General features: G+C 35.6%; 2 protein-coding genes across 2 annotated transcripts; both read right to left on the bottom strand.

The window, feature by feature from the left end:
* Window positions 1-4,649: 4,649 nt before the first annotated feature.
* Window positions 4,650-7,835, bottom strand: LOC113353104 (monooxygenase 1-like). The gene is made up of 6 exons (XM_026596813.1): window positions 7,683-7,835; window positions 7,424-7,570; window positions 6,813-6,863; window positions 6,562-6,730; window positions 5,489-5,717; window positions 4,650-5,366 (listed from the first exon to the last, which is right to left on the bottom strand). Exons 1-6 carry the CDS (start codon window positions 7,763-7,765, stop codon window positions 4,834-4,836), a joined length of 1,212 nt encoding a protein of 403 aa, XP_026452598.1. The 5' UTR covers window positions 7,766-7,835; the 3' UTR covers window positions 4,650-4,833.
* A 190-nt stretch (window positions 7,836-8,025) lies between these two features.
* On the bottom strand, window positions 8,026-10,164 carry LOC113347294. The gene is made up of 7 exons (XM_026590917.1): window positions 9,992-10,164; window positions 9,786-9,872; window positions 9,460-9,675; window positions 9,224-9,355; window positions 9,003-9,056; window positions 8,776-8,922; window positions 8,026-8,568 (listed from the first exon to the last, which is right to left on the bottom strand). Exons 1-6 carry the CDS (start codon window positions 10,157-10,159, stop codon window positions 8,815-8,817), a joined length of 765 nt encoding a protein of 254 aa, XP_026446702.1. The 5' UTR covers window positions 10,160-10,164; the 3' UTR covers window positions 8,026-8,568; window positions 8,776-8,814.
* Between the last annotated feature and the right edge of the window lie 27 nt (window positions 10,165-10,191).

Here is a 10,191-nt window from a genome sequence, read left to right as displayed (position 1 = left end):
TCGTATGAGAAATTCTCTTTTTGTTACCTGGAACTAGCAAAGTATCTTGAGATTGACTTGGGATGCCTATGCAACTTTTAGCAATTTTGTTTTTGAGACAGTTTTTGCACCTTGTCTTATTTTTCCCTTTACCATTAGATGATTTAATAACATCGGAAGACATGTCCATTCTTAAAATGGGTAAATCACTAATGGAGGAGGAAGGAATAAGATTGACAACTTATGCAATATTAGTTGTTTCCTCTTCTTCAGAATTATATGAATCAGAGGTCTCATCTAGAGTTACAGCCAGATCCTTGCTTCCAGTATATTTCTAAAGATTGGGACAATCTTTAGCAATATGACCAAACCCTTTACACTTGAATAACTGAGATTGATATTCATCACCTTCTTCCTAATCCTTTTTGACAGGAACTCGATCATGTGGACGCATAGATCGATGAGTATCCTTTATGAATCTCTTACTTATTTTCTTTAAAAGATCTCGAAACTGTCTGGTAATCAATGATAATGATTGTTCAATTTCATCATCAGAATTTTCTACAATATGTTCATCTGAATCATTCATCTGTCTATTTTACTCCATCGGAGCTTTCAGAATTTTTGCAGCTTTAAAAGTGATTCCTTTATTTTGAATAGACTGTGATTCATGATCAAAGATCTTTAACTTTCCAACGAGTGTGCTTCAGTGTTGAAAGATGATTTTCTTCTATGATTGCATGCTTCTTAGAATCATATCTAGATGGTAACGATCTGAAAATTTTCCACACTACATCCTTTTCAAAAATAGTCTTTCCAAGAGAGAAAGAAGCATTAATTATCTCAGGGAGTTTAATATGAAACTCTTCAAAAGTGTCGTTGTCACCCATTCGAAGGTTTTCCCAATCGGTCGTAAGAGTTTGAAGTCTAGCTTCTTTCTCTGATGTGTTTCCTTCGAATACGATATGAAGATTATCCCAAGCTTCTTTCGAAGTTTGACATGTTGATACATGATGTTATATATCACGACTTACAGCATGTATAATAGCATTCAAACCATCTGAATTCTGCTTAGCAAAGGCCTTTTCTTCGTTTGAAAAATCCACTACGCGTTAAACTCAGTTTCCAAATTTTCTACTTTCGGGAGATTATAACCATCGACGACTAATAGCCATGTATTAAAGTCTCGTGATTGAAGCAAAGATCTCATAGTATATTTCCACCATATATAGTTTGTTCCGTCAAATATTGGCGGTACGTTAATTGAAGTCGATTCATGAGAACTCGAGTTCATTTCTTATAGGTTGGATCGCACCAAATACAGATTGTTGGATCTTTTCGTGTTTGCCTGCTCTAATAACAATTGAAAAGACGAGGACCCAAATATACCTCAATCTAAAACTTTTCCACCTATAAGTCCTTTCTCCAAAAGTGATTGTCTATGGACTGAGTCGAGACAATACAACTAATCGGTTCACACTTCGTGTGAACGTCTATGGATATGAGATCGAGACAATACGACAACAAGATAACTTGTGTGATTGACTATGGATACAAGATCGAGACAATACAACAACGAAGTATGTTTACTTGATAATAGGTTTGGACTTAACCGAACATAATAGGATTACTATCAAGTAAATATGAACTAACGTTTATGTATTTTACTTCTAATTATAATAAAATAATTATAATTTCGGAAATAGAAAAGTAAAAGACATAACAAGATTTTGTTAACGAGGAAACCGCAAATGCAGAAAAACCCCGGGACCTTGTCCAGAATTGAATACTCTCATGATTAAGCCGCTATACAAAATCTAAATCAACTTCGTATAGTTGAGACCAAGCAACTAAACCTATAGTTCACCTAGTTCCGTATGTATCCCTGCACCTCCAACTTGTAATAAGTCACGCACTTGGAACAATTCCTTTGGTTCGTATTCTAAACAGTAAAGGAACAACAAATCTGTTCAGTAACAACTCTTTTCAAACAAGTGATATGAGTTTGACAAAAGGCTCTTCCGTTTAATCACGCACAGAACGGAGTCTGTTAACAATGGATTATCACAAGATCGTCTTTAGCACTAACAACAGTCTAAAGATCCCTGTCGAAACTTCGATCTAGTTTGAGTGAATCTTATATCAGAAGAGAAGATTCTCAAGCATAAACAAACTAGGAGCAATCAAATTTCAACCACCGTTAGTCAATCAAATCAATCAAAAACTAATAATAAACTGCAATTATCTAGTTTCCCACCAACTGTACTCGTAGAGCTTCCCAATCCCAAAGACGTCTTTAAAACGAGCGGTCGTAAGAGATTTCTCCTAATTAGGGTACTTTCCTCTCCGAATAGACGGAACCACCAGTAACAACACAACTAGGTAGTTTTGCTGGCTCTGAGGATTAGTTTGCTTGAAATGCAAACTTCAATATTTATAGACTAAGGAAGTTTGGACACCAAGGAATTTCCAAAACCGAAAATATTATCAAGATATGCAATATATTTCCAAATTCGGTTTTCATAATTCCTGGAAATGCTCTGTCCAAATATTGGCCGAAATCTCAGTACAAAATCTCCAATTAGTAAATGCACATTACCAATTTTTATTTTCTAAAGATATGCATTTTAATTGTTGGAAATTAAAAGCATATAAAACTAAAAAATTTAATTAAAAGATTCTCAATTTATTTCAATCTGGGATTCTCCTTTAGTTATTAAGGAATATCTTTGAACAATAAAAGGTAAGAATTACTGCACGTGTTCAAAGTATGTCAACATATTTACCTTGTAAATCCTTTTTCATATTTAGAATCTTGGAACCGATTTGCCACACTTCCAAACGAGTTTAGAATTGGTTCATCTGATCTCCAAGAACTATGTGATTGATCAAAAACATTCAATCACCATTCATGGGTTTAACGGTTCTACCAAAACAAGTTTTGGTTTTACCTCCATGTGGGTACTAGTATCGGTCACACTAGTTACCAAAATTTGGTTGACTAGGTATTAGGATCAGTTACCACATATATATGGTTTAAACTTGTATTCAGTTGCACATGTTATAGGATCGGTCACACCAATTACTAAAACTTGTTAACCTACTACAAGGATCGGTTACACATCTTGTGATTAGTCCCAACCAAGTTCTAGGATCGGTCACCCAATGACTAGGAATGGTCGCACCAATTACAAATATCGATCATACCATCTCAGGTGATTACTTAGGATCCGTTTCACTAATAAAAGTCGTACCAATACAAAAGTCATGCATTGTGAATATTTTTACCAAGATACATAAACAAGTTATAAGAAGTTGTACTGAACACACATATTGGTAATCCAAAGATTTGCAATGAATAAAAATACCAATAAGCCTAGCGATTTCCCTTTCGATTTACAAAACAAGTTTATGAATGTACTTCTTTCAAACGAATGTAAAATATTGTTTCTTAGGACGAAATCTTCACCCATACCCATACATATAATCACAATAGCATTCATACGATTATGTCGATGTCTTATATACGAAGTTCAAAAGATAGACGTTATACTTCATGTTGCAATTCCTTAATACTATGTCTAACTAGAGTATAATCATTCACAGCTTCGCAGTTATGTTTTCAATATGCACGACTTGAAAGATACGTTAGGAATGAAACAGTTCAAGTCAAATATTACTAACCTCAAGTGGAAGGATGATGTTATCGTTGTAGCTCTTTACTTCTTCACATTCTTCAAGTCTTCACGTAATACTTGTAAGTCTCATATCCTTGTAACTTTGTAGCTAACCTATACGAAGTTGACTCTAGTAAACAATCAAGCGACTCTTTAAATGAGTTTTGATTCACTAAAATATGACAACCAAACTTGACATACCAACGCTTGGTGGATTCAACCGAGCTATGCTCTAACACTCATATTAATACGGCTCACAGATTTCTATTTGTTCGATTGCAAATTGATTTGAGAAGTTGAAATATAATTTTTGGATGTATTTTCCTTGATTGAGTCTGACTGTCTAGTTGATTCTCTTGGAAATATATTGGAGTTAGTCCATACAGATTGCCTAAACGAAATATTGGGTGTGGTTGTTAGACCCCCACTTTTTCAATAGCATAGATAATTGGTTTGCTTAGTTAGTTAAGAGTCGGTATAAGTAATTATAATCAGGTGGACAATGACACCTGGGAATTTTCCAGTTGTCTATATTAGGTAGAGAATAATATTGTCTTTCCTAATTAAGTTTAAGCCATCAAATCAAAGCTTCATTCTTCATAACCGTCATATCTTTCTACATTAAGTTTAAGCCATCAAATCTAAAAATATTCCAACAAAATTCCTCGTCACAAAAAATGATTCATATCACAAACTATTGTTCTCACCCGTTGAATCATTAGATTTCCATTTTTAATCAGCTGTTAGACTTTAAAGGAGTGATATAAAAATATTTATAGGGACTTAACTGTAAATAACTTAAAATATGATATTTATGAAAAATCCATTTTTATAAAAAGAATTTAAAATTTCGAATCTTTTATATGAACGTCGGATTTTTGTATATTTGTAAAACTCAGTTGAATTATCTATACAAAAAGCATAAACAACAATTACCAAATTTTTGTTTTTCAATTTTTTTTATTTCTTTCCAAAATAAAAATTAGGCATAGCTTAAGAATAAATAGTGTGCAATGACAACGTGCTCTCTACTTGTTTATTTAAAGTTAACGCCATGTTCTGAGTTAGAACCAGTTACAGGTTCATTTGTATCAATTTGTATTCAAGGATAGTACAGCTTCCCTACCAAAGGCTAATGCATTCTGTAAGGATTTTAGAACTCCCAAATGCTAACAAACTAAAGCCGGCCACAGTTGTGTTGGCTGTGGCCAAGTGAGTTGCTGAAAAAGAGGATTAACCCCACAATAAGCCCAAATTTTGTTAATGGCGATGAAGTTTCTAACAACATACCAAGTATGTATGTGTTTAAGGACATCAAAAAGAGTCTCATCCTTCGTTCTTTCACAAATTGATCCATTGCTTTCTCAATTCTCTCCTGTATTGCTTGATTTCCATTTCCTGTTGAACCCCTTTCCTTGCACATTTCTTGTGCCAAATTCCTCGCCAACACAATCCCATCTTCTAAAGCAGCAGCTCCACCTTGACCTATGTACGGACCCCAAACATGCATAGCATCACCTGCGACTACCACCGTCCCTTTTCGAAAGTTACCTAGTAGTATATCCAAGGGGGTTCGATATCTCAAGCTTGTTAAAGTTACTTCATTGAGATCACATATTTTCACCATTTCTACACATTCTGGCAGAAAATCATTGATCGACTCGATTGTTGATTCTCGGATGAGCTTTGGATCTTTTGAAACTCTTGTATCTGTTTGTAATCATGCAGAAATCCCAAAACTCTAATTGTTAAAACAAAGTGTGAAGTTATTTAAAGGTGTATGAAAAGTGTAAAATGTGAGGATGGTGGGTGGTCTAAGTAAAGATATGTACCTGCCGTAGTTCCTGGTCTCCCTACAAACCAATGGACGAGATTGTTGTCGACAGGCAGCCTACCGAGAATAATATTGTCTTTCCTAATTCTAAGAAATTCATTGCTAAATCCATGACCAGATGGATAATTAGTAAAACCTCTTACTGCACAAGAAGCAAAAAGCTTTGTTGGCTTTAGTCCTATCAACTCGGAGACAACAGAATTTACTCCATCACATCCAATCACAACCTGTAATATGCACAAACACGAAAAAAAGGATTTCAACTTGATAGTTACAATTACAAAAAAAAAATTGGAGAGTGTTTTATACTTTTGCCGAGATCTCTTCAATGTTCCTTGTACAAGGGTAATGACAGTGATTCACAGGATGATTTCAAGGATGGTCAATGTCATCCTTGTACAAGCCTTTGGGTTATATTACTACTGGAGATCTACAGAACATACTGGTGTTTGCTAATATCTCCTTAATTAACTTAAATATTAAATATAATATTGAAGGGTCGTTCCACTCATTGTCAATTGGTTTCGAGTTGGATGTCCGCCGACTTTAACATGGTATCAGATTAGGCTATTTGCGACGAGTCATTAGACCGTGCCTTTATCCGCGTCATCCGATTTAATTGTCCACGTGTTAGACCCAACGAGACTACATGTGAGAGGGTGTGTTGAGATTATTGGTCCCACATTGTTTGGACAATCTAAGATCCTGCGGTTTATAATCCTTAGGGTCTCTCCGTTCATTGGCAATTAATTTCGAGTTGATGCCCGCAAACTTTAACTTGGTATCATAGCCAGGCCCGAATGCGAGTAGGCCCAACATCCACCCATACAACACTGGTCCACGTGTTAGAGGCCCACAGAGAATGCCCCATACATGAGGGACGTGTGAAGGATAATAGTCCCACATTGCTAATATCCCATTAATAAACATTGATTATAATCTGAAAGGACCACTCCACTCATTGCCAGGTTTTGAGTTGGATGCGTGCAAACTTTAACTCATATTTTATCAAATTTCTATATAAAAAAAGGACTAAGTTCAACTTTAGAAACCTTATGTTTAGATTATTACCTTAGCCTTGATTACACTACCATCTTGCAATTGTAGAAGAGGTTGAGAAGTTATTGGATCAAACTTGGCAGAAACAACATGGCATCCAAAACGGATCGTTTGATTCGGTAGGTTATCAGCCAAGGTCTGTACAAGATGACTCCTTTTCAAGCATCTAAGTTCTCCATTTCTGTTTAAAAAAGTGAGTAAATAAATGCATATATAAAACTACTGTCAGATTAAGTTCATAATTCAGAGGGTTGCGTACTTACCCCATTGGTACCTCTTGTTCTTTGGGATTATTGAACTCGATGTCACGACACCTGCAAATTAGCTGGTAATTGTGAGACTTATAAAATCAAGAAACATTTTTTTCCTCTCTGTAACAAAATTATGAGCTATAATCTAAGTTATTCAATTTCCCTAGTTATTTATTGTGTTACAACGACACGGACACGGTGTCAGTGTCTTGTGTCCAGTGCGTTACTTTGACACGACAACTAAAAAAACTAGATAAAATGGGGACATGGTTTGCACAAAGTAGATGAGTAGTTTAACATAGATTGCAAGAGAAAATGATTTTGCGAACTTTATTGTCTGGCACGGGTACGCAGTTCAATTATCACGAATTCGCTTTTGCTGCCTTAACAAGCACAGTGCATAACCAGCATACAACCATTTCAGAGCAACAGGCACCAATTTTAGACTGAGCAGTGAATGCAAGTGGTCTTTTGGACATTTCCATATCGATTTGTCTGAACCTCCCTAATTTCGCTCAGCAAAATTAGATTGGAGCCTAATTGGAGCTGGAAATTCTAATCCCGGTTGTTTATGCTATTGATTTACATTTTGGGATTTGACCTGGAGAGAATATGAGATTTACCCTTTCAAAGGAATAGCCTTCTGTCGAAGCTGATTCGCAAGACCAAGCTGATCCAGTGCATACCAACCATTTGTGAAGATACCGATTGCTGACCCAGCGGCTCGTATAGTCTCAGCTTTCTCTAGTACCACACTTTCGATTCCCTTCCTGCAATACATACACACTATCGTCAAGGTTTTTACAAGAAGCAGTGATCACCGGATTCATTATAAAAAGTTCGAAGTTAAAGTATGAGATAATAGAAGCTTAAAGTTATTACTTGTGAAGCGCAAGAGCAGTAGCAAGACCACAAATTCCACCTCCAACAATAACAATCCCTTTTTCTTCTGTGTAGTTGCTCATTTCTTTCTCTATTTACTGTTACTAAAAAAATAATAATAACAGACTAGTCAGAGCAGCAGAGCTACCTTGAATTTCGTGATAAATGAATGATGCTGTTTGTGTTTAAGGTATATTTATATGCAGGTTCATCATGAATTTGTTGAATGTATGCTGTCAATAAATTTGACCAAAGTTCATTCGTCAGCATCTATCTTTGAATTTCAAATGTCTGGTTTTGTGAGTTTGACGAACAAAGTCAAGAACATCAATTTTGACCCCAATATTGGAAATTGGTTAAGAAGTTTGATTGATCCGTAATGATTATGTAACAAGTTTCCAATCTGTTTTATTTTTGATAACGCAAAACCTACGAACTAACAACAGCATCAGGAACTACAAACAAAAGTCGCAAAATAACTAAAATGGTTCAGCTCTCCAGTTATCCATCAACACTTTTATGGTTCAGGCGTTCAGCTCTGCGCTCGACATCTTGACATCTTCCACCAAAGTAGATAGTATTCCCATGGTCACTAGTGTATCCAACATTAGTTATATTATACCACTCACAATCCACAAATGCTTTCAATGGTGTATCGTTAAGATCTATTAATTTATTAAATCCATTCACGTACTGAACCCAATGAAAGAAACCTGAGTGCCCGAAAACACCATCGGGATAATGACCACTCCCCATTGCAGGATTTATCCCCACATGTGATCCTGCCTTCGTTATTCCTCCCCAATTTAATCCGTTTGCGAATCCTTTACTTAGCGAACCACTAAATATGGAATTCGGCCAATCCCCACACCTTTTGTTTGCGATCCTACACAAGCAGACCAAAAATATAAAACACTAAATTATTTTGAGAAAGGAGTTCATCATGCATGGTGTTACCCCATTGTAATTATTCTTATATTCTTGATGTGATGAAGTTGTAACAAGTCTCTCTTTAGTCGTTTTACAACCAGAAAAGAAAAAAAAACAGGTCAATTTTTAGTATGGGACACAGAAGAGGGGACAAAAAGAGTACCTGATAAACACAGAAACGAGTTATAAATTGACGACCACCCTAAGTTGAAATGTTAGTGACAGGGCTACCAGGGAAAAGAGATCGATCGATCTGAACAAAACCTTGGCAGAGAAGATCGTAACAGCCAGTTTTATCGGAACCATCAGCCTGTTGGAAGTCCAAATGATAGTAAAAATAATTCACTTATAGAAAAATGAGTTTAGGAAGTACTTGATTATTAAACTTACAGTCCAATAGATAAACATTCGAGTTAGGTGATCACCGAGTACATGTGGGTGGACCTGCCAAAAAGTATAATGCAATCAATATAATGGTGGTAACGTGAGTGCAAAAATTAATCTGCAGGCGCGAAGTTTACAATATTGCAGAATTTCACAATTAATATGCAAAGTATTTCAGCATACAAAAGCTGAAAAGCCTATGAGCAATGTATAAGAGAGTTGGTTACCGCAAGTCCAACTTGTATATTGTTTAATTGCTCATTTTTTCCACTACCAACAATAATAATATGAGCTGTAGTGAATTCACCATTGACTCCATAGAACTGTTGATATCCATTGTCGAGCCTAAGAATTGCATGCTGTATATTAATCACCAATAACAGATTCAAATTAGAATGTAATGAAAATAATTGTGCAAAAGCATAGATCAAAGTATCTTAGGGAGACTTAATTATGAACTTACCTGCTGCCCAAAGTTATTACTAACGTTGGAGTCATTTCTGGCTTTTGTGAAAGATTTTGCTCTGATAAGATCTTCCTTTGTTGTCCTTCTGATTGGCACTGCTCCTTCTGGGCATTCAATACCATAAGCCTTAATTTCTGAAGTTTTAGGTTCATCGTTATTAATTGGTGTAGTTTTCTCCATAATATGCCTTTTCGGAGGATTATCCAATTTAAGCTATTATATCAAAACAAGAACCTCAAATCTTTCAGTAATCAATACCGAAATTCTTAACATGCATATGTTGTCTCTAATAAACTTAGGTGAAGATGGAAGGCAAAACGTACCTGGATTTTGTGGTTCTTTAGTGCGGGATGATCAAATGCAGGTTGCTTGTAGATGTCGACACAGTCAATGACATCTCCGAATTCAAACTTTTAACACAGCAAATGACGAATAATGTTAGTGTGTGCACATTTGTATCCAAGATTTGTACACTTGAGCAGTAAATTAAAAAAAAAAAAAAAAGTGTTCCAAAATTTGGTTAACTTACATGAAATGTTTTGATGGGCGTCTTATTAAGACTCTCGAGTTGTCTTTCTAACTCCATGTCTTCTTCTTCAGATACACTCTGTCCTCCTTCAACTTCATAGTGAATCGAATTCAGAACGAAAGAAAGAACTAAGACTACCACCATAACATTGATCAAGGTACCACCCATTTGGATCTATGTTTAACTTCAACTAAATGCCC

This window comes from Papaver somniferum, chromosome 2 (assembly GCF_003573695.1).
Source record: "Papaver somniferum cultivar HN1 chromosome 2, ASM357369v1, whole genome shotgun sequence".
In the NCBI taxonomy this organism is placed as follows: Eukaryota; Viridiplantae; Streptophyta; class Magnoliopsida; order Ranunculales; family Papaveraceae; genus Papaver; species Papaver somniferum.
Note: the sequence above shows the minus strand (reverse complement) of the source record. Positions and strands in the feature narration are given on the sequence as shown.

Bases quoted from the DNA above. Each gene is read 5' to 3' on its own strand.
- LOC113353104 (XM_026596813.1), bottom strand. From the start codon at position 7,765: ATGAGCAACTACACAGAAGAAAAAGGGATTGTTATTGTTGGAGGTGGA. The intron at 6,864-7,423 runs GTAAATCTCATA...GCTAATTTGCAG, and splicing joins AAGGCTATTCCTTTGAAAGG to GTGTCGTGACATCGAGTTCA. The intron at 6,731-6,812 runs GTAAGTACGCAA...TTTTTTAAACAG, and splicing joins GAACAAGAGGTACCAATGGG to AAATGGAGAACTTAGATGCT.
- LOC113347294 (XM_026590917.1), bottom strand. From the start codon at position 10,159: ATGGGTGGTACCTTGATCAATGTTATGGTGGTAGTCTTAGTTCTTTCT. The intron at 9,676-9,785 runs GTACGTTTTGCC...TTGATATAATAG, and splicing joins TAAAGAACCACAAAATCCAG to CTTAAATTGGATAATCCTCC. The intron at 9,057-9,223 runs GTAACCAACTCT...ACTTTTTGGCAG, and splicing joins ATATACAAGTTGGACTTGCG to GTCCACCCACATGTACTCGG.